This window comes from Sebastes umbrosus, chromosome 6 (assembly GCF_015220745.1).
Source record: "Sebastes umbrosus isolate fSebUmb1 chromosome 6, fSebUmb1.pri, whole genome shotgun sequence".
NCBI classification, from domain to species: domain Eukaryota; kingdom Metazoa; phylum Chordata; class Actinopteri; order Perciformes; family Sebastidae; genus Sebastes; species Sebastes umbrosus.
Window position 1 is genome coordinate 3299149 of NC_051274.1, and position 27120 is coordinate 3326268.

Consider the following 27120-nt stretch of genomic DNA (forward strand, 5'->3'; position numbering starts at 1 on the left):
ATGCACAGGTGTGTGAATTTTCAACACACACTTGTTAAGGACGACTAGAGTGATACACAGGGGTTGTGGCATTTTCGATTTCCCAATTCTGAAGTTGTGCAACGCTGCAGTGATATAGTGGGTTAACTGATACTATTAAAGAAACCAACACATACTTTTCATCATATAAAAAGGCAAAGTAGAAAGCTTATATGCAATACATTATTTTGCATATAAGCCATTTTTGCATTTTAACTTATATATGTTTCTGCAAAATCATTTTTCATGTTGCCCAGTAGAATCACTTAAACGTAGAAATAATTTAGCAGTTATTTTATAAAAAGCACTTAGGGTCTGCAGCACGGACATTATATCACAACTTACTGTTGCCAGAAGCACGGTGACACAGTGAGTAATTATAGATCTGTCTTTTTGACCACAGGTACTTCCAGCTCCACGAGACAATACTTTTCTATTTGAGGACCAGTGTATAGGATTTAGTGGGATCTAGCGGTGAGGTTGCAGATTGCAACCAACTGAGTACCCCTCCGCTCACCCCTCCCTTTCCAAGCGTGTCGAAGAACTACGTTGTCCTTCAGGTAACGTAAAAATGTGAAAGAGCCAGTGTTTGGTTCATCCGTTCTGGGCTACTGTAGAAACATGGCGGAGCAACACAGTGGACATAGTATACATATACAGACTATAGTATATATATCCCTATATAATAGAATCCTACATGCTGTTACTTTAACAATTCATCATGACTATGTGTACTCTGAAAAGTAAAATCTAATCCACATAGAATCCTCACCCAACTCTGGTGGAAACCAAAACAGAGCTAAAAGAACTGTAAATATTGGACTTACTGTATGTTCCTCATGTTATAGTGTAAGTAGGGAACTGGCTGCTAACATGTTAGTAAAAACAGCTTTTTAAGGCAATGGGCTTCTTTCACAGCAGACATTTGAACTCATCACAGTAGAGAAGACACAATTAACGATGGCTCCGTCCTATTCAAGTGCCCTGGTAAGTCATGACGGTGAGCCTGCATGCAACACACCAGAACCCTGACACTGCATGCAGCTAGGTGGAATTCAGCCATCACTGTGCTTTTCCTTAAAGGTCCCATATTATAAAAAAGTGAGAGTTTTTTTATTATAAAGCAGGCTTAAGTCCTATATAAATACTGTGAAAGTATTGAAACGCTCAATCCACAGGGAAATACACACGGCCCGTATTCAGAAACTCTGCATTTGAAACAAGCTGTCAGGATTTCGGTCCATTTGTGATGTCACAAATGTACAATATTTAGACCCTTTACACAGATTTAAATGTAAACACTCTAAATGTGTTGCAGTGTATGTGAATGATATCAGCTGACAGGAAGTACACATGGACCCAATCTGTTGCCTAGCAACGCAATTCTGTTGATCTTCAAGCTACTTGTATTGATTATCACTTTAATTTTGCCTGCATTAATGGAGAAAGAGCTTCCGATATTATCTTATCTTACAAGATAAACCATTAAACCAATGCAGCAGGATACAAAATCCCATTAAAGTTGACTCCTTTTTTTCAAAGTTGATCAGGACACATGAAGATTAACCACCTGTCAGCAAACTGATGCAGCACTGGAAGACAGTTAGGTGTGCTTACCTGCAATTATATATTTGTGAGCTTCAGTAGGCAAAAAGAGAAGAAAGAAAAAAAAGACAGTTAGTGAAAGTTAGATGTCAAAAAAGCAACACAAGACTCAGGAGAATAAGAATGTTTACAACTCTGGGGAAAAGAGGAGGACAGACAAGCGTGGGATGGATGAGTGACAGGAAGTGGATGAAAGGGGAGGATGAGGAGGAGAAGTGATCACAGACAACAAATGGAGTTGTTTTCACAAGTAATAATCAGTGTCTCTGGCAAATAAAAAAAAATACGCCTGTCAAACTTAGAAAATATGAAATCAGTCCCTCAAAAAAAGTTCCAATGTATGCAATCACTTCTATCTTCCATCTAGAGTTTTCTGAATATCGCTGAAGTAAAGAAATGCAAAACAGGATGAAAACATGATGAAAGTTGCACAAAGCTTCGGTGCCTATAGGCAACTCGATGGCCCGAAGCCCAGCACCAACAAAATACTACAATTATGAAGATGATATACCGAACCAAACCCACCTGCCTCAAACACAACAAAGACTCACCACAGACATCTCCTCTATCTCTCTCTCGCTCTCACACACACACACACACACACACACACACACACACACACACACACACACACACACAACCACACCCACACAGGCTCACATAGGCTCAAACAGGCTCACACAGGCTCACACAGGCCAGTCAATCTGCTGTTTGGCCAGCTGATGCAGATTGACGGTGAGTCGTGTTGACAAGCCATATGAGAGGCTCATCCATAAAAGATGGGCTGGGCCGGCCAGAAACTGGGAGCTATTTACCGTAGAATAACACAGAAACCACCGAGTTCCCTCCATCGATTATTAACGAAGGCACACATGGAGACATTCTGTCCGTGAACTGCACGGACAGTACCCTGTTCATTCTGCACACAGATGCATCAAATTATATTAACTTACAAGAAATGCTGCCAGATTGCCACTGTTTTTGAACGATTTTGACATTTGTACCGGCACAAAGAGTAGATATATGAAGATGGGCTCTGCATTGCAACTCCAACGGTGTTATTGTCCGTGCAGTTGTTAGCCATTACATTATTTAAAGCCATTGCATTTGGTGCAACCAGTCAAGGTAATGTATTGTGATTTTAAGTATTGTGATTCTACAAGTATTGTGATCCGATATTGCGATTTATTGCGGTTTTTGTCAACTTTTTTAATACTAGACCATGGGATAAAGTTCAATCATGCACATCTAGAGACTTTTACTTTGGAAAATATCGAAATTAATACATTCAAAATGTTTGATTTTCAGTATGTATGTAGTCAGAGATGTCCTGAAGTCAATCTTATCAATCATTGTCAATCAATCTTATTTTCATATATGTATTTTGTATATAGAGTTCCCTTTGTTAACACCTTATTTTGAAAACCAGATGTAGTCACACGTGTATACTTCCGCTAATTTCTCCATGTCCGTCTCTAGCTCTCCTGTCAGCTCCGTTCTCTTTATCCATCCATGTTCAGCTCCATCGGGCCGTTGTATGAATGTATTTAACATAAATGTCAGTATATGGGTGCTCTACAGTTGTACCGTCGGCTGATTTGACCACGGAGATGCGTGCGCCGGCTGGCTTGACCGCACGTTACCGCGATACGATAACATTTCCTGTTCAAGACAGAGTTAGCATGCAGCTTTAGACGTGATGTCTAGCTCTGCTTTTCCTGGTAATGAGTGAAACCCAAAGTGTTTCCATCCTTTACTGGATGTGTATTGTTTACCACGCTGGATTTAAATTGTGAGGGTGCAGGTCGTATCCACGTGGACCCTTCGCCATATACTTTCTCGTTGTGTCTCACTGCAGTTTATTTTGGTTTTGGTTTTGGATGGATACGGAACGGATATGATGTCACGTAACTCAGACTACAACAATAAAAGTGGTAACTTCTACTTTCTAACTTCCACCTCCGCATAGACTCAAATGATTGATGAAATCGATTCTGGGATTAAAAAATCAATTTCAAAATCGTGGAAACCGAAATCGCAATACAAAGCTATCAGGCCTGAAACATGTCAAACAGCAGACTTTCTCTTTATGAGCTAGCAGTTTTATTTATGTTTTTAAAACATAAAAAACGCCCCTTGATTGTGCTTTATTGTATCGCAGTTGGAAGTTTCAGCACCACCCTTAGCTTTTTTTTCCTGCTGGTCAAAGCGGCCACCACCCAGGCATGAGAATGTTCCATTAAAAAGTATTCAACCACCACCTCTTATAGCAGTCAACTACATAAAAAAAAAATCCAGTAGTCGTTCCGCACAATGACCTTTCACCCTGACAAAACAGGTGTTTTGATGGGTTTTGTCCCGGGGCGGGTATTAGCCGAGTGTCAGCTCTCCTCCTCTGTTCCACCCTCTTGCATTTCTCCCGACCTGCTTTCTCTGCCCTCGTCTTGATCCTCATTATTCCACACTGGGGTCTTTGGGGGAGCAAACGGTCTATTATCCAAAGATGGAGCTTAAGACAAGTTAAAGCTCTGGAGGAGTGGCTATTTATTTGGGCTGAAAGACAGAGAGAGTAGGAGGGAGTGTGTGTCTGGCCTGGCGTTCCCATATCACTTAGGCTAATGTGATTAAGGGTGGGCGAGGGGGGAGTTCATTTAGCTTAGAGTGTGTTGGTTCTAAGTGATTCATGTCAGGGAGAGTCGAGGAGGGAGATTGTGGCCGGTCATAGGACTTCCTGAAACACACACACATGTGTGCATGATAAAATATAAATGGGTGTGTGTGTGTGTGCAAGCCCGTTTTTAGCGCCTGGTACCAACATTTGTAGAAATGAATGTGCACACTAATGCTCATTGGTACCACCCAAGGTCAGAAATGACGAGAAATCCCTTTATTAAATGTCACCTTACTCACATTATTTTTTCATTTAGTTGTCCTGTGAGCAACCTCGGGGAATTCAGCAGCGCTTATGACTTGGCTTTTCTTTTTTCTTTGACTAAGATTTAGTGGTATTTTATCAGAAATGTATATCAGAAGTAACAAAAGTATTGTTTTGTGATTACGACTGGGGTCAGGACTGGGGTCCTCCATTTCATTGACCCTTTCTGTGCAAATGGTAGCATAAATTTGGATGGTAATTAGTTTTTTGATGCATGTCAATTTCTGTTTTCTCAACAAGGAATCACACAAAAGCGCCACTTTAAATCTTGTGTTTACCAGAGATGTGCTCAAAAGTTTCTTAGAAGTCATTCAGCATGAAAAAGCATTAAAAAAATGACTAATCGATTTAGGAAATCTTAACTGACTAATCGACTAAGAGGGGGCAGCCCTATGTCCATATACACAATCATTCAACAGGTGTTTCTTTTGTGATTGTCAGAACTAAAAACTGGGGGGAAATTATTTGTTGACTATCTTTGTAAGATTCAATTATTTTAAGGCCTGTTGCGAACTAAAAAGGGGCATGATGGGGGGATGATAATCTAGGTTTAGTTGGGCAGCAGGGTGCCGCTATAGAGACAAGAGGTGGACAGCAGTGTGTGTGTGTGACTGTGTGTGCACGCATATGTGTGAGCAGGGCCTCAAACATGGCAGATGGACCCATTGGACTCTGAATGGCCCACACACACACACACATACATACATTACTATTGCACTATTGAATTCAATTCTATGTTTATATACAATATACATTAAATACTGGGAGTTTAATTCCTGTTTAAGTTTTTACCAATTTGTTGCTGCGTTAAAAAGGTTGTTGGTGTACGATTTATTATTTTAATAATACATAATTCAGTAAATTTATATCTATGTATTTATTTTAGGGCTGTCAAAGTCAACGCAATGACAACGTGTTATCTCAAATTTGTTTTAACGCCACACCAATTTCTTTAAAAAGTGAATGCACCTTGCGATGTTTAGGTTGTAGCAGGCTCAGTTTTAAAGCTAACTATAACTAAAGAAACCTCAGGAATCCATCGGTACCAACTATGTCATAGTGGCATTGTCAAGAAGGAGGCTAAATATTGCTCCAAACTCATGCTAAATTTTGGCGAGGAAAAACTGGCATGGCCATTTTCAAAGGAGTCCCTTGACCTCTGACCTCAAGATATGTGAATAAAAATGGGTTCTCTGGGTACCCACGAGTGTCCCCTTTACAGACATGCCCACTTTATGATCATCACATGCAGTTTGGGGCAAATCATAGTCAAGTCAGCACACTGACACACTGACAGCTGTTGTTGCCTGTTGGGCTGCAGATTGTAATCATGCGATTAATCGTGATTAAACAGTTTAATCGATTGACAGCCCTAATTTATTTGTTACATTTGGTTTTATAAAGTTAGGAAAACAATGATTAAGACAAGCCTGATGTCGCCTTACACATAAAATAATGATCTCAGTCACTTCCACACATTGAGACATACAGCTGATTAATTAAACACTGGCATCGGATTGGTTACTCAGGATTGGCCGATACCCAAAGCCCGGGTATCGCTATCGGGACTGAAAATGGGATCAGTGCATACTTAACATATCGAAGCACAAAGAAAAACGATCTGGTTCTCAAGTGAAACAAAGTAGGCCTTAAATTGTGTCACACACTGTACATGCAGCTTTTTTCTCTTAATGCTGTTAACTGTAAATATGGACACACGTGAGAAGTCCTGTCAAACAATATGTGTGTGTTTGTAACAGGGGACGGGGGTCTTTGCTTGCAGCTCAGTTGTATGCTGATTGCAAAAAGAGACTCCCCCCCTCCTCTAAGAATACTGCCCCCTTTCAAAAGGATCCCCCCCCCCCCCCCCCCCCCCCCCCCGCCCCCCGAAAAAAGGAAGGATTTTACAGACAGGAAGAAAAATGTGTCATCCCCCCCCCCCTCTCTGGCTCTATTGTACACTTTCAAATCCCTCCCTGTGTTTTCACATTGGTCAAGGCTTTAAGGGAAAACTCAAGTCAGTCTGATAATCAACCTGCTCCAAATGCATAATAGCTGAGTCATAATTGTGGTTGTGTACCGGGCATTGCACAAAATCTTGCTTTTCTGGGTAAAATGCAACAAAAAATCTTTACAAAGTTAAGTTAACCACTTTCCACAGGGTGTTTTCCAGCTGTAAACTACTAGTGGACATCATCAGGAGGAACAAAAGCAGCCTTTTCACATCCCTGATTCACAAAGGGTGTATGGGAGCTTCAGAGAACATATGTGAGTCTGGACTGGAGAACCTTTAGGTCATCCACAAACGGGGGCCAAGAACTGGGAAAAAGGGGGGGAGATTTCTAAGGGACTTGGACCAACTAGTGCATTTTCTCACACGCAGGACACTGCGGGTTGTAAAAAGTCCTATCAGTTTCCAGCTGTGAGGTGTATACAACCCTTTCACCGTCCCCTCCTTTTCTCCGGCACTTGAATAAATAGAGGCTGAGAAATAGGCCGGAGGGCGCGACGAGAAAAAGGAGAGAAGGATCCCTTTGGTACTTGTTTACCTCACGCAGCACATCCTTCATGTCGCCCCAATTTACGTGGCCTTGGCGGACTTTGCCAAACAACTGCTCGCCAGAAGAAAAAGCAAAGATTGTTTATCTTCATTGTGGTGGATTCGCCTCAGCTGCCTCAGAGGAAATGAGGGTCGAGTTGCTGAGGCCACGCAGAGTGAGATCCACCGTCTCTGCCTGTAATCTAAACTGGAACCATTTGGTGATTTTATGAATCTTTTTTCCAGATATAGTGTTAGATGTGAGATGGATCAGGATGTCAAGCATGTACGAGTGTTTTCCTGCGATTAGGAATTGGCAAAGGCTAGTTTAATCTCAGAGCACAACGGCCACTTACGTTTCGTAATGAGCCATTTGCATATGGTGGCACCGTGGTTATATACGAGACAAGATAGAAATGCAAAGAAGGTTTCCTTTCGCTCGAGCAGAATCTTTTCACAATAGCGTAATTTCACGCAACGCAAATCTGCAGCTCCTCTGTGGGCCAGGGCCTGCCTTGATTAATTTAGTGTGAGGGAAGAGATTAAACACCCCACAGCAGACATCAAGATAGACAGCCAGGACACACTGAAAAAGCCATTGCCACAATGGAAATAAATTGAGGTGGACTTTTGCCAGTTTTGTTCAGTCACATCTTCATTGTCGTGCTGAAGTGACCATATCAGATACTAATACCTTTATATACAGACTGGAATCGGAAATGCTCATCTAAAAGCACAGGTTGTGTGATTTAAGGAGATTTCTAACAGAGATTTCTAGATGAATAAAAGTGTTTGACTCAGTTCAGTTCAGACAACTTTATTTATCCCCAAGGGGGCAATTCATTTCATCTCCAGACGCCTCAAAGTTTCATCTCTCCTTATTTTGACAAGGGGGCCGCCGACCCTTCCTCCCACTCCCCGGTCTGACGGTCTATGTCTGCCTCCCTACAGGCCCGGCTACAGTCTGCTGCTTCGCCCGCGTTGAAAAGTCAAAAGGTGGGAGTTGCCTTGACATAGAGAGGCTCCGTGTTAGCGCTCCTCCTCTGTGGTCCGTTTATACCAAAAGCCTGCAACCGATGACATTACGGGGAGGCGGGAGGCTGACGGCCCCCACGTTCCTCACATTCCAGCTGTGGCGAAGAGGTGACTGTTTCTCCTCAAACCTCCGTACTGTACAACCTCAAGGTGAGTGTGGAGCCTCGGGCAATGTCCACACAAAGCGAAAGCACAAAATCTGAAAACCAGTCCTTTGTTGATGGCCTTGGTCAGCAGGTAGCCTTTATGAGACACTATCAAATCACTATTTTATACTCATTCAGTTGTCCGACACAAGAAACAGAACAATATGTAAATCGGTAAATAACTTGAAACACAGTATGAGGCCGCTAAGATTATAGACTGAATATAGAGATGGACGACATGAAGCTCCTCAAAAGTGAAGCCAAAACATCTCAATCGCCCCCTGGTGGCTGGCTGCAGTGTAGGTCATAAATCCCCCCCCTCTCCATGTTAGCGGACAGGATGTTGGCCAAACTAAAAAATCAAAGTACATGTCAAATAATTTTTTTGTAACTTTAACTTTCCATAACCGTGATTGTCTGTATCAAACGTAAACTGTATATAAATATCTTTATATGTCACTGACTGTGTCGCTGGCTAGCTTAGCAACATTTCCTCTGACAGTAGCCAGCGCTGTCAGACTGTTGTGTTTGTGTGTGTACATATCCTGGAATGGAAGTGGCAGACACACAGATGATGATTCTGAAACACGAACCACGAGTCTGTGTAATAGAACATTCATCAGTTTGATCATAAATGTAGTTATAAAGATATTATGATTACTTATTGTGTATTAGCCAAATTCTACCCAATCTTGGCAAAGCAACGTGGAAATGTTTTTTGAAATGAGTTTTTCGACTGGCAGAGTGTTAAAGGTCGGATCATAATAGTTTTATTCGTTTACAAGCGCACTAAATCTTTATGTATTTGAGCGAAATGAAGACTCTTTCCTGATCCAATCATTCACCTTCATCTGACGGCTTTTGTTGTTATGAATGGCCAGTGACGATGACTCAGGTAATTAACAAACTATGTAGAAGGTTGGTTGAGAAACAATGCCAAACTCATGCTACTAAATTGCCACTAATCTTGTACCGTCATTCAATTTTGGACACAGGTTTCATTGCTCAAATGTTCATTTTTCTGACAGCAAAATTTCAGAAGAAACAACTCCAAAAAGTGACAAACTTACGTACCAAAAAGATTAAACTACCTGCTTGGTTTTGTCGAATATCTTGCACGTACAGTATATTCACACCTGATGTGGAAATACTTTAAGTGTAGGAATCAGATACCACTGAGACTCTGATAGGAAGAAACAATCCATGAAAAAATGCACTTCGTTTCAAAGAGAAAGTGAAACTTGGCCGGTAAGAGGACACTCTAAAAAGTGCCATCTCATATTAAGCCTGTCAAGTGTTCTCTGTGGCAGCTCAGCAATGAAGGCTTTCTCCCAGACGCATTCATCAAATGGATCAGGATCATGACTCCACTGCTAAATGCGGGCTTGGCCGAGCCTTCCGACGGGCCTCGCTGCGTAATTCTACCAAACAGTTAATGTCGAGCCGGTCAAAGTCAAAAAGGCAGAGGGAAAGGAAAAGTACCAGAGCCGTCCATAAAGCAACGAGTCCAGTCATGCTTCCCGGTGCCATCGATGACATCACTGAATCCTCTGCCTGACCCCCTCTTCCTTTTATGGTGTCCCATCCTTCTCTTCCCTTTAGATAATGTCCACCCCTATCAGAAACACAGCCTTTCCCGCTTTTAGCGAAATAGACTGATCCATTAACGGGTCCTAAAGCTTTCACTATTAAGAGGAAATGGCTTTTAATTTAACCAATTAACAAAGCTTGTAAATTCATCAGCCGAGCGTGAGATTCACGGAATTAGAGGGCGAGTCTAAGAGCGAAGGGAAAATGAGGGGGAAGACGGGGACCGTCAGCTATCCTGTGATCCTTTAATCATCACACATAAACAAACATCCTATTTGAATCAGGCAAAAAACTTTGATCCGAAGATCCAGAGAGATGAGAACCGATGGTGAATGCGGGTTGAAGTTATTAGCCGGCAGGCAGAGGACGTGCAGAGGACGGTAATTGAGAAGTGTAACGTCCTTGGCTGCTGACGGGGTACAGGCACTCGGCAAGATGAGGGGTATCATGAATTGAATCATGTCCACCCACTAGCAGAGAGGACTGCGACATCAGTGTGCTGGTTAATGAAGGAGCAGCCCGGTGCATTTAAAAGGCAAATGTCGACTCACAGTCCAGTCAGGATTCTTACTGAATCAAAATTGAGCAGGAAATGCAGTCACACCCAAAACTGAAGACGAGTCACGACGAGGAAACTGGGCTCTTTCACCAGATAAGATAACGGTGGGTCGTAAAAAGATAAGCGTTTAGCATTCTTCACCAACTCACACTGGACATTATATTCTGTGAAAGCAATTATCTAAACAAGGCATTTAATCTGCTTTAACACACTGTCCTGCAAGTTCCCATCAGTGGGAAGAGATAACTTTACTTTTTTCCAGAAAACACTTAGTACTTGATATAGGGATATCACAAGAACCGATACTTTGTTAACAAGTCGATGCCAAAATTCTGAAAACATGTTTTTCTACAGTACCGCAGATACCGCCAGGGCTCGAGACGTACGGCGTTCCATCTTCTTGGGGAGAATAGAAAATGTGTTTAGGACACAGTAAACTCACTATTGATTTATCAAAATGTTGTCCCTGATATGCTACAATGCGAACAACAAACAGGTTTTGAAACCAGCAGGACGAGAGATATTTTACGTTAGCTGTTAGCTCCATGCAGGACTGTGCTGCTTACAGGCTGCTAACAGCTAACGGTAACAAACGGTGCCACTGATTTACATTATGATGCTCTATTCAGTGAAAATGTGTTTTGGGCGAAGGTAGATTCTGACGTTATCATGATGTGTTCAAATGTCATCTTGTAAAAAGTATTTTTTGGCGAGAAACTTCAACAAATGTAGTTGTCAAGAAAATGTTTTCCAAGTAATAATGGAATAATTAACTGGTTAATAATGGGTTAACGAGGGTCGGTTCTCGGTTACATTTTTTTTTCTAAATTAACATCTCTATTTCACAGCAATATAAAATAGATAATAGAGAGAGTGAATTACACACAGTACTAGTGTGTAATCATCCTTGTTTCAAGATTCGGACACTTACTTGTCTAGACAAACAAGTGAAACTGAAGTTGAAAGTAACATTTTCAACATTAACGATTCTCTCAGCGTGAACATACAGGACTTATTAAGATGGACATTCTCTGAATTGTGCTGAAGTTTAATAGCAGGTATTGTTTCTGCTTTTCAATGAAACGCAACGCAGCTCTATCTGAAGCCCGACCGACATGTCATTAATAACCATAAACGTCAAGGTCTTTAGTCATTAGACATTGTCTCTCTATTCACCGCTGCAAAAACAGAATGGGACGTGGACAAAGCTGCTGTTTTTGTCTTGTGTGGGCCAAGATAAAGCGCCCAGTGAAAAGGTTGCCATCCATCTTCATCCAGCTGGCATGTGCTTTAGTTACTTCCGCCCTCAATGTAGCCTGTGTCTTTTTTTCTGCTCTCCCTGTGTGTGTCTGTGTGTGTGTGTGTGTGTGTGTGTGTGTGTGTGTGTGTGTGTGTGTGTGTGTGTGTGTGTGTGTGTGAGTGCGTGTGCGTGTGTGCGTGTGCGTATGTGCGTGTGTGCGTGTGTGTTTTAAGTGGCATCGAGGTTAATGAAGTGCATCCACCTCTCATCCTCCCCAAAATGAAAGAGACTTCATTAAGCAGTGGACTGACTGACTGGCTGGCTGGCTTTCTGTCCTGGTGCATGCACGGCATGCACACATGAAGACACACATACACAGAGACACCTGAGGACGGAGTTCATAGCTGTGCATTCAGGACAATGACAGAGACACCTTCACAGACATGTTCAATCAGTCCTGCCACTACGGCCCTGATGCTAAATACCATACATTTCAATTTCCTCTGCTAAACCACAGACTAAAATGTTTTCACCAGGACTGGATTAAGGTATCGGCCATATAGGCGGTCACCTAGGGTGCCACCTTCTGGAGGGAGCTGGTCGCCCTCTAAAAAAATAAAAATAAAAAAATAATGCCAGTGGGCCCCCTTCCTCACTTTTCACCCCTGTAACTCTCTTTCTCACTCTCTTTTTCATCTGCCTGGCCGCACTTATTTGTTAATAAAAGTGTAAATTGTAGTGAAACTGACTAAACATTTTTAAGCCAACAATATCAGGCACCAATTATTTATTTATATTATCATAAATACAGTTATTTATGAAAATAAAAATCAGAATTTTTGTCTTGAACCCATTGTGATGTCTGATGTGTGTTGTGGTTTAAGGGGCTATAGGGTAAGGGTTCTGGGGGGGTTGAACCCTAACACTAAAGGCCCTGACACACCAAGCAGATGGTCGGCCGTCGGACAGTTTGGGACCGTCGGTGAGCGTCTGTCGGCCGATTTTTTTGCGGTGTGTCCTGAACCGTCAACCATTTGCCCTTCGGTGGCGGAGCCCGTCAGTGAGAGAAATCACTCTGATTGGCTGTTCAGCTTTTATGAATCAGTGCACGAGAAGAGAAACGGACGTGAGGAAAGCGAGCCAACGAGTAAAGTCGAAAGGAAAACACAAAAGGCTCTTCTCATTTTTCATCTTCATCTAATCTGATTATTCCAACACACGGGTATTTTCACAACAGCATGGCCATCTGGAATGAAGCTAAGCGGTGAGTGAGAGCGGTGGGAAAATGGTGGGCAGACGGCGCTTTGTTTCATGTATGTATCATAACAACAGCTTGTATATCCTCCGTCCTCGGTCTTCTGGTTTCCCTTTTTGAATGATTAATACAGACCACCGCCGCCTGCTGGTGTGGAGAGTTACTTCATCTCACGCTGGAGCAGAACGTACGTGTTAGTTGGCCGTCAGCTGTAGTGTTTGCGATGTGTTCGAATGCAACTTTTGGCCAAGATGAAGACGACGTGAGCCGACGCAACCGGTGGCCTTCGCCAACCGCTAGTTCTTTGATGTCGGCTTGGTGCGTCCCCAGCTTAACCCTAGAGCGCCCAAATCCAAATTTTTCGCCTACGCCCTGTTTTTCATTCTATGTTTCCACCCGTTTAACTAAGCATCACCAGCGATCGTCGATCCTTGTCTGGAATTCAACTCCCTAAATGCCTAGGTCTCCATGACCAGTGAGGAGAATGTTCAATGCTTATTCTCTCTTTTAATCCTCACCAGTTCCATAGGTCAGTCTGACCACCACTCGTGTTAAACTTATGGAAAATCACCAAAAGAGTAGAGGGAGGAATCATGTCGCAGTGGAGATATCAGTGCTGCATCTCCTCTCCCTCATCACTGTCTTCCTCTCACCCCTGTCCTCTTCGCTCTCTCCACCCCTTCCTCTTTCTCTCTACATCCTTTCATCTCAACCTCCCACGCATTTCAGGTCACCGGGGAAGCAATCGTCTTAAGTGTTCTGGCTGACAATGAGAGCTGATGAGAAACCTTCCTGTGAGTGTTGGCTGGCTAAGGTAAGCTGCCGATCCACCCTGCGCTGCATACAAATGCAGGAAGCTCATCTGTGCCTTCTCTTTTCCTCATTCTTATTCTGGAAGTTTTCTACCTAATAATAAATCCCTGCACAAGACAAATAAAAGTCACTCCCTCACCTTAAGGGGGTTGATGCATGTTCTCACGAAATGTTTTTTTTACTGGCACAAAATCAACCTGAGAATCGATGGATCTCAATTCTCTTCCGATTTGCTGACATCGGTTATTGAATTTCCAGTTCAATCAAAAAATAGGTCATGTGTTGAGGTTAGAGTCTATGGCAATGTCAACATACATCCCTCACTCTAATCTCTCTCCAGCCCGCTTTGAAGAGCAGGTCATTACATGTGATAGAAAGTGTCAGCCACAAAGGCGAGACATCGCTGACTCGGCTCACCTTTCCCATAATCCTCCGGGATGAAATGGTTCAGCCATTTCATCTAAAACAAAGGGCGACAGAGGTTGCCGCGAGCGGGAAAATCAACACAACCCGATGTGAGAAGGTGCAGAGGAACTTTCCTGCAGCAGTTTGGCTTTGAGATGATTGATTTGTTTGATTTCACATCAACAGTTCCTCATCCATCCGTCCAAACCAGCTGTCGGAATTCCAAACTACCACAAGCAGGAATCTGCAGCCTCCCCAAACTGCTCCGAGCGTGACTTCACCCGGAGACAAGTCCCTGCACGGCCCAGATCCTCAAACCTGCAAGCATTACGCATGAACAAGAACTCCACTGATGACTGTGGTCGACGGAGGATGTGACACGCTACAAACTAATGACACGTATGACAGATTGACGACTCCTGCCTTCCTGACTGTAACTTGATGAACTTATAGTTACCTGATGGTGGCATCAGCAAATCGCGTGTCTGTGCACTCTGACGTGTCGTTAAACAAACGCTAAGTGCCAGCAGACAAATTGATGACGGCAGTAACTTATGAATGAGTTTTCATACGTCCAGTTGTGTGCCTTCATCACTGAGTGATTTCATACATCAAAATCCATGTGTTTTCTATAAAGTTGCTGCAACTTGACGTATTCCGAGGATGAGTTTCAGTATTTCTTCCGCTGATTAATATTACAAATAGAACACCATTATATCACATAATATAGAGATAGAGGAGAGGTATAGAGTTATCTGCTGGCTGATTTATGTCTTGTGCTCACCAGAGGAGCTGTGGTTGCTGCAGTGGCACAGTTGAACTGAAACCAATGAGCAAATGACCACTGAGCAAACTCTTTATGCTGATGAAGACTGTGGGCTGTGGTTAAAAGCACTAGTGATTTACAGTACTTTGATTAGGGCTGTGCATCAATTAAAATATTTAATCATGATTAATCGCATGATTGTCCATAGTTAATCACGACTATTTAATATTAGTATTTAACAAGTTTTAGTATTTAATCCTCTTATCAATATGGGAGTGGGCAAATATGCTGCTTTATGCAGATGTATGTATATATTTATTATTGGAAATCAATTAACAACACAAAACAATGACAGATATTGTCCAGAAACCCTCACAGGTACTGCATTTAACATAAAAAAATATGCTCAAATCATAACATGGCAAACTGCAGCCCAACAGACAACAACAGCTGTCAGTGTGTCAGTGTGCTGACTTGACTATGACTTGCCCCAAACTGCATGTGATTATCATAAAGTGGGCATGTCTGTAAAGGGGAGACTCGTGGGTACCCAGAGAACCCATTTTCATTCACATATCTTGAGGTCAGAGGTCAGAGGTCAAGGGACCCCTTTGAAAATGGCCATGGCAGTTTTTCCTCGCCAAAATTTAGCGTAAGTTTGGAGCGTTATTTAGGCGACAAGCTAGTATGACATGGTTGGTACCGATGGATTTCTTAGGTTTTTCTAGTTTCATATGATGCCAGTAACTTCACTCTATAGCTTTAAAACTGAGCCCGTTACAACCTCGAAAAATCCAGTGCGTTAATGCCTTTACTTTTAGGAATTTGCTATTTTAAATGAGAAAATCTTCATGATTTCTTGCACCGTCATCAGATGTTTAGTCATGAAATATACAATACAAAAGGTGTGAAATGTGAAATTGCACAAGTAGAATTGTCTTCTTCTTCTGCAGCCAGATAACATGACTATGCAGAGAGTTTGACGATTACGTAGACAGCAGGAGGACTTCATGGAGATTAAGTCTGAGTGGTTTATATCTGCAGACGTCTAGGTACCATATAACAAATCTCCTGGACATATTTCTCAAGCAAAACTTACACAAAAGTGGTTAAAAGGTGAAATCTGTTCCTACACCACAGTGTTAATGTGCAGGTTTAAGGCAGTATTGCTGACTTGTTTACTTGTGCTGCATACTTCCCCAGATTAGTCTCTAAGTGAGTGGTTATATACTGGCTATTGTACAACCTCAATGTTGTTTTTTTCCCAGTGGTGCTGTAAATCAGCTGTGTTTAACATAGAATAACTAGCATTAAACCTACATGGAATTTGGCTAAATGGACAAGGGAACGAGTGTTTAAGCGTTTAAGGCTGTTTAAGGCTTCGGGGCGGTGTGGTTCAGTTTCTTTTAATGGTTTATTTTCTCTCACTGAGTACACCGCTGCAACCGTCTGGAGCACGTCTCGACCACAGACCTCATCTCGTCTAACCAAAACTCCATTCAAATCATAATTGCTTTTATAGCAGAGGGAAAGCCATAGTTAAAAGAAAATAAAGCCGTCTCCCTTCTGGGTTTTTAGGACTCCAAACCAGACCACTCTATTAGCAGACATGGCCAGCCTGTTGTATAATGGACCAGGAGAGGGGCGTATAATCAGTCTAATTGGCTCTGGGTGGGTTTAATAACATCACAGAACAGTCATGTCACGAACCACTAATTAAATGCTGTAATCAACATGCTGCCTCATATACCGAGCCTCTGATGCGGTGTTCAACAGCCATGCCTGGGGGTTAGAAGGAGGAGGGGGTGTGTGTGTGCAAGTACTTATGTAGCTCTGCGAGTGTGTGATTGTGTGTGTGTGTGTGTGTGTGTGTGTGTGTATGTGTGTGTGTGTGTGCATCCCTTGACACTATCATCAAGGGCTGTAGCAGGTGTGCAGGCAGGCACCGTCTGATCTAGTTGTACAGATCCAGTGAGGCTGAAAGCCTGGAGACGTTTCCGTCCCTGAGAGGATGTGCTCTGTCGGAGATCTGTGTGTGCTGCTAATGGCACTGGGAGTGATGAGCTGCTGGTCATCTGACAGTCGCTGTTAGGGGCAGAGTCGCTATTTATTCCAGGGCTGTAAATACGTATTAATTAATCATGATTATTTTCATCATATGACAATCTATTATGTGTTTTGATTTGGGTTGTCAAAGTGAACGTGATAATAACGCTAATTTGCTTTAACGCCGATAATTTCTTTAACGCAATTTGCTATTTTTGTCTGGAGCGCAGAGGGCCAGCCCTACAAACGCAAAAGTCTGTCACTGAGTCTGGCTGGACTGTTGGAGTTTCCTCATTGGCCGTTGCTCTCTCAAGATGAAAAGGCGGGAAACAGTCCTTTATGCAAATGAGCCCGTCCAGCGCCGACTCACCAAACTTAGACCAAGCAGTGAAACTATTAGGCGATCTGGTTCTAAAATGAAACGAGACTCAGCAGTTGGCATAGCCTATTTTTCGCTTAAAATGTTTTCAGGAGTAGATTTTGGTGAATTGTTTAGACGGAATAACAGAAAGTTTTATGAGCAGGCGGCCATGTTGTTTCCTTTTGGAAACGGCAAGCAGAAAATCAGGAACCAATCAGGTTCATTCAGCAATAGGGTACGTCACCGCTTGAATGGCCAGTTTGATGCAGCACCGCGTCCCCTAGTGTCCTCGCCAGACCTGGTGGACATGCACCGCTGGATTTAACATTAGGGACATGACCACTGACTATTTGTGTAACACTTTAGCCACAAATTCACATACTGACCAAACACAGTCCAGACATATACTCGGTTTTGACAGAGTCCTGTTAGGTTGTAGCGGGCTCAGTTTTAAAGCTAGAGTGAAGATACTGGCATGGCCATGTTCAAAGAGGTCCCTTGACCTCTGACCTCAAGATATGTGAATGTGTTCTATGGGTACCCACGAGTCTCCCCTTTACAGACATGACCACTTTATGATAATCACATGCAGTTTGGGGCAAGTCATAGTCAAGTCAGCACACTGACACACTGACAGCTGTTGTTGTCTGTTGGGCTGCAGTTTGCCATGTTATGATTTGAGCATATTTTTTTATGCAAAATGCAGTACCTGTGAGGGTTTCTGGACAATATCTGTCATTGTTTTGTGTTGTTAATTGATTTCCAATAATAAATAAATGCATGCATTTGCATAAAGCAGCATATTTGTCCACTTCCATGTTGATTATCAAATACTTGACAAATCTCCCTTTAAGCTACATTTTGAATAGATAAAAAATGTGCGATTAATTTGCGATTAACTACTGACAATCATGCAATTAATTGCAATTAAATATTTTCATTGTTTAACTGTATAAGCTATGGAATGCCAAAAAAATAGTCAACAATTCTGAAATTCTCAGAGTCTAAAGTGATTTCTTAAATTGCTTAATCAACGGTCCAAAAGCCAAAGATATTTCATTTTGATGATGTGAAACAGAGCAGCAAATCCTTTTATTGGAGAAGCTGGAACCACAGAGTGGTTAAGCAGTTTTGCTTGACTGAAGCAATAAATCAGTCTCAATTACATTTAGATTTAGTGAAGTCATGTTTTTCATCCTTATTATGCCCCATTTTCATCTGTTAACAACTTGAATAACTTGGCTTACATTTACGACAGCTTATAGCAGCGAAAAAGATAAGAAGGACAGTTTACCCTCCTACTGTTCACTACATCGCCTGGATGTAATCTCTCAGGGGTAAATGCAGTTCCTTCTGACCTAAATAAAGCTTCCAAAGAGGAGGAAAAGCTGAGCAGAAAACAGTTTGGGTTGGAGATTACATGTGTGCTGTGGTGGCTGCCCTCTTACAATACAATAATGATTGTCCCTTTTCTGATGCAGATTGTTTTTCTTCACTTTTCTTGCGGAGAACAGCCCATCGGGTCGATATGAAATAAACACAGGACGAGGTTTAAACCCTGCTTCTCTGGTCTCTAACCACCGACCTTCAACAACTCCCCGGGATAAAGAAAAACAGCACTGCTGGAGCACCAAATGAATCCTTAAAAGCCAATGTTGACAATACAGTAAAGATCCAGCGCTGGCCTCAGGCCGCAGTGTTTCGCAGGCCTGCACACAGACCACAGCCTTATTTAACATCCATTAGCTGCCCAACATTTATGCCAGTCAGCAGCAGATGGCCCAGGAATAGCAGAAATCCACTTGTCTCTGCCTACTCTGGCTACACTTCCAGCTGTTTGAGAAGTAGAAGAGAGAAAGTGGTGTCCATGTGAGAACACATTTACCATCTGGGTTTGCACTATGGGTCATTTCCCCAATGTCAAGCTTCAAAGTTAGAGTTGTGATACAATGCAGTATCCGCCAAATATTATAGTCCTGACTGATGTGAATTACTTTTTGAGGTGACATAAAACTAATGCTTTCACATAACCACTGGAAAACTGGTATCCATCATGATGGCAGCAGTAGCACACTTGTAAAACTGCACTGTAGTATAGCATGAAAGCTCACGGGGGCTGGTTTGACTACATTTCCCATAATCCTCAAATTAAATTCAGTCAGTGGCCCAACTCAGTACGGTATAGATATTTTTAAAAACGGATATTTTCCCCTCCATTCCTTCATTTTACAAAAATATCTCCGTCCACACTCGAACGCAAAAAACAACTCCTCTAACGCTCGGCGTAATATTTACATGTAACCACAAGTGAGATCACAAGTTAAGGGTCAAGGAATTTTTTTACCACCCTTCTCACTCCCTTTCCTTCTAAGGATGCACGGATACCGATACCGGATCGGATATCGGGCCGATACTGACTCAAATAAGTGGATCGGATATCGGTGACAAAGGGGCCGATCTATACAATTTAATTTTATGTTTATATACTATGTACATTATGTACTGCCATTTTAATTCCTGTTTAAGTTTTGACCAGTTGCTGGAGTTATTATTTTAATAATAAATAACAATTAAATAAATGTATATCTATGTTTTCATTGGTCACATTTTGTTTTACAAAATTAGGAAAGCAATGTTCAAATCAAGCCTTAGACATAAAAGAATGATCCCAGGGACTTCTGCAGAGTGAGGCACACAGCTAATCAATTAAACACTGGTATCGGATCGGTACTTTGTATCAGCAGACACCCGAAGCCCAGGTATCACCATCGGTATCGGGACTAAAAAAGTCTGATCGGTGCATCCTTATTTCCTTCGGTTTCATTACAGTCAGTTGGATAACAGTTATTGTTGGTGGGGGGGCTGTGATTCCTGGTCGAACTGCATGACTGTCATCACTCTGCTGTCGTCAACTGTCTCTTTACACGCATAAATGAGGAAAGGGAGGTTATTCAGGTCACATCCACAGCCCTTCTGAGTGCTCCAAACCTCTCCTTCCATCGCCCAAAAGCACATTCACTCACCGTTCGGCCTCGACATGTTTAATGTGTTCCCTGCTTTCGCCTCCTGTGACTGGAACATTTTTTCAAATGTAAAGTAGTAATTAGTCTAAGCGATGCTAACAAAATGTAAAAAAAGCCGGTAGTCCGCCATCTTTGTTATTGTTGCTGCCGCATGCTGATTACACAAAGCAACAATGTATGGTAGTTATGCGTGAAATGAGGAGAGGACGTCATCATTCGCTCCGTTTCACACGTCCACACAGATACAAAGAACCAGAGTTTTTCAAAATCTGCACTGGAAGGCATTTTAAAAAATATTTGCTTCTGTGACACAAATCTCCAGACCCAAACGTAAAGGAAAATATCAGTTTTTTTAAAAATGATCTGTACACATGTAGACAGGGCCTCCGTTTACTGTGGTATGGGAATGAGGGCTTGGCTGCAAAATCCGTTCCACACGGATAATTAAATTAATAAAGAGGAGGACGGTCGGGGTGTGTGTTTCGTGTGTATGTGTGTGCACATGTTGGGTGTTGGGTATTACCACGAAGAACTCCCAACACAGACACACACACACACACGGACACACAGGCCAGTGAGCCCAGTTGCCCCAGTATTTTTGGGCTTCCTTCCAGCTTTACCGTCAGCAACTCGCCTCCATCTGCCCGCCACTCTGAGCACCCAACAATGGCCACCTATGTTCCCACAGGGAGAGCAAGAGACATGCCGCTCGCTAGGGTCCTGCTCTCCTCACACACACACACACACACACACACACACAAACAACAGCCTGGTCAGTAGGCATGACAAGGTCCACATGGAAATCTGTGTGTATATCTGCTGTTTGTGAATGCAGTTTCCAGCTGGCGGTAAACTCTCCCAACATGACGCAACTTGGCAGAAAAAAAAAAGTGAATGAGGAAAACAGAGAGAGAGAGAGGGCTCCAAACACACATGCATAACACCTCCCACCACACCCCGGCTTTCACGAGGTGAGATCTTTTTTATAGACTAGCCTATAGCCACAATAAAGAGCACCATAGACAACAACGCCATTGTAACCAGCGCCGGTGTTTTGTGTGGCGTTATAGTGCAGCGGGACACTCAGGTTCTGTCTTTGACTAAAGAGCAGACATAAAGCAAAGTGAAAGGGGGAGCCGTCAAGACTTTGAGAAAGAGGAGAAGTGGATTTCATTGCAGGACGGCTCTGCTGCAAGCCATCTGGTTAAGCCATTTTTGCGAGTTGCAGGGTTTTGTTACATACCGAGTGTCCTAAGGGGGGGACAATGGAGGAATTACAATCCATCTATATCTACTAAAAGAGACAGTGAAGACGAGCAGACAGCATGTAAAGGAGGACATTAACAACCCCGTGATGATCAACATATAATCATGTGATTCTTGAAGAGTTTTGTCTTGAAACCCTCCGGGGAGGTTGGAGGTCAGGACGTGTCACAGATCAGCAGGGGGAGGACGTCTCATACAAGGACAACTTCAGCAGGGTGTATGCGTGCTGACAGGAAGATTTAAACCCAAAAGCTGGTGTCTCTTTCTGAGATGTCACGCCATCACCGCTAAGTATTTCAGCACAACCAAAGAGTTTCCACGTATTGACTGTATGCCGACAGTGATGACAGGCACTGATAGAGTAAAATACAGGTTTCATTACAGCCTGCACTGAAAGTTTGCAGTATGAAACTTTTATTAATAGTCATTAACAGAGTGACAGCATTTTACGGTGGAAGCTTTCAAGCAACGACCTACTTTAGAAAAATGTGAGCACGGGGATGTCGGGGCCAAAATAAATGCCTAATGTCATTTTGTAGTCTCCTTGAGTGACTGCAGACGCTTGGAAACGGCGTGGTGTTAAGTAATCAATCAGGTCTAGGTACTAATAAAGGAGTGTTTTATAAACGTCTACATCTGCAGCTGACATTCACATTACTGTCGTGTAGATCAGGTCAGCTAGGGGAAACTAGATACACAATAACATTGTAAAAATCTAAATCAGTCAGAAAGGACTACAAAAATGGCCCTAACTCATGTCCGAATTTTAGAAAAACTCTCTAAAGTACGACCTTCCTCTGTTACAATGCTCATGAACAAGACTAGTCTACAGGCATGCTTGAGGGCCTGTTCTCAGGTGCTTTGAGCTAAATGCTAATCTCAGTATGCTAACGTGCTCAAAAAAACAAAGCTAAAATGCCGACGGCAAGATGGTGTAACGTCTACCATGTTCACCATCTTGGTTTACCTTGTTAGCATAATACATTTGCTAATTAGCACTGAACACAAAGTACAGCTGAGGCTGATGGGAAATCACGCAGGTTTACCAGAAACCCCTTCAGCTCAAACTCCAGTGGGGCCTCCGGCAGCAGCCAGCCCACCGCAGACAGACACAGATTTGGGGACCTGCAGTCGGAGCTCCGGCGGGAGGTGGAAGGTGGAAGGTGGAGAGCTCCGCACCCGGCAGCAGCAGCTCCTTCTCCGGCCAGAATCAGAGCTCTCCACCGGTCCCCACTGGGAGCCAACACTGACACCACGCTGCTGGAGGCCCAGGCCGTATTGGCTGGAGGCGAAGGGACGCTACAGGAGAACCAGAACCAGGACTAAGCGGGGCACACTGTCAGACCATGCTTCAGTAAAATGAGAGGTTTTCTAAAAGCACTCTGGTGCTAGGAAACACTACCGCTTTTATCCAGAGGGACCGCCAAAATCAACACAAAAATGAAAGTTCCTCGTTGTGGCTTTACCCGAGATTATTGGAAAAATAAAGTGACCTGATGATGGTGCTAGAAGTCAGAGGATCATGAAAATTACTACGATTCAACTTGAGGAGGACATGGTTGTCTCTACCAAATTTCATGTCAATCCATGAAATATTTGGTGAGACATTCACCCAAAACTACAAATTTGATCCTCATGGTGGCACTAGAGGAAAAGCCAGAGGATCACTACAGTCATTAGCATTCATCCTCTGGGTACCATGAAAGTCTGTACCAAGTTCAATGGTAATTCATCCCATAACTGTTGAGGTATTTCAGTCTGGATCAAAGTGGTGGATAGACCGACATTGGCATCCTTCGAGTCATACCACTAGCATGGCCAAAAGAAGACTTTTTTTTCTAAATCTGAAAAAATCTCAACAAAGTTTTAAAACTTGGATGAAGAAGAAAAGTTGGCATATTGAAAAAGAGAAGATTCAATAAAGGCTGACGTTGCAGTTCCTCTACTGTAGACAAAGCATTCATGTAACGCTGCCACTCACTGTTACATAATAACAGAGCGGGGGTGTTGGGGAGTACGTAATCAGTCCAGACGGGGGCCTTTGCCTTGTTGCTGGCTGATAAAAACCTCACGGGGTACGTGTGGACCAGAAGAGAGACATTTGTTGATTGAAAAAAAAAATGCCATCTTAGGTGGGAAGCAGCAGTGAAGTATCAGAGTCACTGATGCTTCATTCATTCTGTAATAGTGTCATCTTAGATAAAAGCACATAAAGGTAGTTGGTGGAAACAGAACTGACTGAAAGTCACTTATACAACATTTTATTGGAAACATAACAATTCCTCATCGTCGGTAATGAACGTCCTCAGCCAAACGCCCTGCTGACAACTGCTGCTTTACAGCCGTGTTACCCTCACATCTGTGGGTGAGGAGAGGGAAGAGAAGAAAAGACTGAAACCCACAGCCATGTCCAAGTGATTAGCTGTAAAGCTATGCCCATTAGGCAAATGATGATTATTGGCTGCTCATTATTAGGCTATTACAGCGTCATTAAAATGACATTATGAGCCCATTTTGTGCCGAGTGCACTTAGACACACGCAAACACATCAGGGCCACACATGAGTCAATTTCGCCCACCAGATTCACTTGATCAAAAGGAATAGCATTCACCCCCCCACACAGAGAGAGAGAGAGAGAGAGAGAGAGAGAGAGAGAGAGAGAGAGAGAGAGAGGAATGTAGATGCAGGCTGACACAGGATCAGCTTCTGACATGTATGAACTTGTCTCATCTCTTCACTATAGGTCTCTGCCTCTCGGAGCTGCACCATTCCTACCTGACATCTCTACTCTTTGCTTAGGTGTGCCTTTCATTCCCTATTCTCCCCTGGCACACACACAGACACACGCACACACACACGCACACACACACACACACACACACACACGCACACACACACACACACACTTAGAGAGCTTTGAAGTCCGTGCAGTGCATCATTTTCTCGTTTAGCTGTGAACCGAGGAAGAGGCTCTGGGAAAATGCCAGAGAACTCCCATGTCGGAAGTCACCCATGCTGGGAGTGTGTGTGTGTGTGTGTGTGTGTGTGTGTGTGTGTGTGTGTGTGTGTGTGTGTGTGTGTGTGTGTGTGTGTGTGTGTGTGTGTCTCAGGAGGGCCAGTCATTATGGGTGAATGGGCAGGATGGGACTAGAGCTGTCACGTGGAGGGGCTCAAGTTGCACACACACATACACACACACTCTCACAGAGTCCCACACACATACCATAAAGTAAGTGGGTGTCCCGGTGCCAGTCACCGTGTGGGATCCCACGTATTGCACTGGTACAGAGGCATGCAGCATTTTACACACATGCATGCACACAAACACACAGGCAGTCATGTCACCGGTGCGGTTGCATGTAGGGATTAACACGAGAACACACACACACAGCTTTCAAGAGCTCTCTCTCTGCGTCTGAATGACACCTGAGTTATGATTTTGTGTGTTAGAAAGCACTGGTTAGAAAGGAAAGGGGATATGGTGGTGTGTAATTTGGCAGGCCATAATAAGTGTACAGAGTATCTACTATACTCTAAACTGCTTTTAGCATTCCACTAGAACAGAACAGACGCATGGCGGTAAACCAAGACATGGAATGGAGTTACTGTACAGGACGAGAGATTTACATGGAAATGCATTTGTTAAATGATAAACCTTCTAGCAACATTTGTGAAATATCTGTTCACCAGAAATCTCCCCATGTTCATGTTGCTGCAGTCCTAGTGTGGCTGTCGGCTGGGGTATCATAACTTCATGTATGCATGTCAGTATGAAATATGGCCAAGCTTAGCTGACCGAAACAGATCCTGCTGAGGGGTTTCATGGCTCAAATGCAGGTTTCCAGGAGTCATGTTGATTTACATTCCTGGCTTGATTTATTCTTTATCTTATGATTTGGAATGAATAGAAATGTTTGTCTGTTTAAGATATATATATCTTATATATATATAATAGACATGCCCTATTGGTTCTGATTGTTAGTACCTAATTCATTAATAATGTTCTACTCATTTATTTGAATTTTAGGAAAGAAACAGTAAATTATATAATAAAGACCTACTGTAGTTGTTGTGATTTCTAGATGAATTTCTTTGGAAAAAACTGCTAAAATCTTAATGATTCGAAAAAATGACAGCTATGCATTTAAACTAGGGCTGTTCGGTTCAAATATTTAATCATGATTAATCCCATGGTTGTCCATAGTTAATTGTGATTAATCACAATGTCGCAATGTTCAAAATGTACCTTAAAGGGAGATTTGTCAAGTATCTAATAGTCTTATCAACATGGGAGGGGGCAAGTATGCTGCTTTATGCAAATGTATGTGTATATATTTATTACTGGAAATGAATTAACAACACAAAACAATGACAGATATTGTCGAGAAACCCTCACAGGTACTGCATTTAGCATTATATTATAATCCGTCTCGGAGCAGCAGAGGTCTGCTGCGGCTGGAATAGGGATAGCTGGAATTCCTCCCTCAGATGGAACGTCCTTAATCTCATTATCTGGGAGGATATGAAATCTGCATTCCTGCCTCTTGACACACACACACACACGCACACACACACACACACATCAAACCGCTCAAGTGTGCCCTTTTCATGTCAGAGCGACCCCGCTGTGTGTGACATGGTGGCCAAATCCACCTCTGTGGCTCTACACCAACATTCCTACATACACACAAACAAATATGCACACACACACACACACAACAAACCAAGAGCACAGCGACTCAAACAGGCTGCCTCATCTCAGGGAAGCGTTACAAGAAGAAGAAGAAAAAAAAAGAAAATTTGATGCAGGAAAAACGTGTGTCGACGGTTGAAGAGGCCCTTTTAAGAGCTTCCTCCTCCAAAAACATGGTATTAAGTAGAAGATGGGGGCACTGCGCTGAGTGACAAGAGGACCTCCCACTTTAACAGGCACCGTGATGAGGCGTGACCACTCCTGACAGGTGTTTTGTCTCACTCAGAGCGGCGTGATGTGGCCATTGTAGTGGCCACTTCCACTGAAAGGGCCAAAGCGATCCCGCACCAAACAGGCAGAAGAGCTTGGCATGCTACGGCAAACTCGGTAGTCTCTTGCCTTTTACAAACCGGAGCTTACGTAAAAACTGGACATCAATCAATAAGCCGGTGTGACAACGAAGGGGTATAAACAGCGCCGAATGGAGTCAACGCACATCAAAGCTGCATGTTCTTTCTGCAGTTTCTGTACTTCTCAGGTGTGTTCAATTCACAAGGCCGGTCTGGAATTTAATCAGCAGAAATCTTCTCTGAGCCACAAAGAGACGGCATTAAAATCCTATTAGGAATTGCACAAAGCCTCCACTGTTTCTTGGTAATGCCACGGCACACTGTAAGGTACTTAGAATGCTAATGCTAACTAGCACCAGCGCTGCCTGCTAAATCAAAGACCCAAAATGTATCAAGTCAAGTGCCGTAGAGACGGAGCAGTGGTGCACGTTCATGTTCTCAGTAAGCCAGCATGTTCAGGCATTGAGAATAGAG

General features: G+C 42.9%; 1 protein-coding gene across 1 annotated transcript in view; it reads right to left on the reverse strand.

Annotated features, from left to right (window-relative positions):
• Positions 1 to 27120, reverse strand: part of agrn (agrin) — a 362262-nt gene that overhangs the window by 271689 nt on the left and 63453 nt on the right. The window contains 1 exon segment of the mRNA XM_037773939.1: positions 1636 to 1656. Coding sequence (XP_037629867.1) covers positions 1636 to 1656 — 21 coding nt within the window.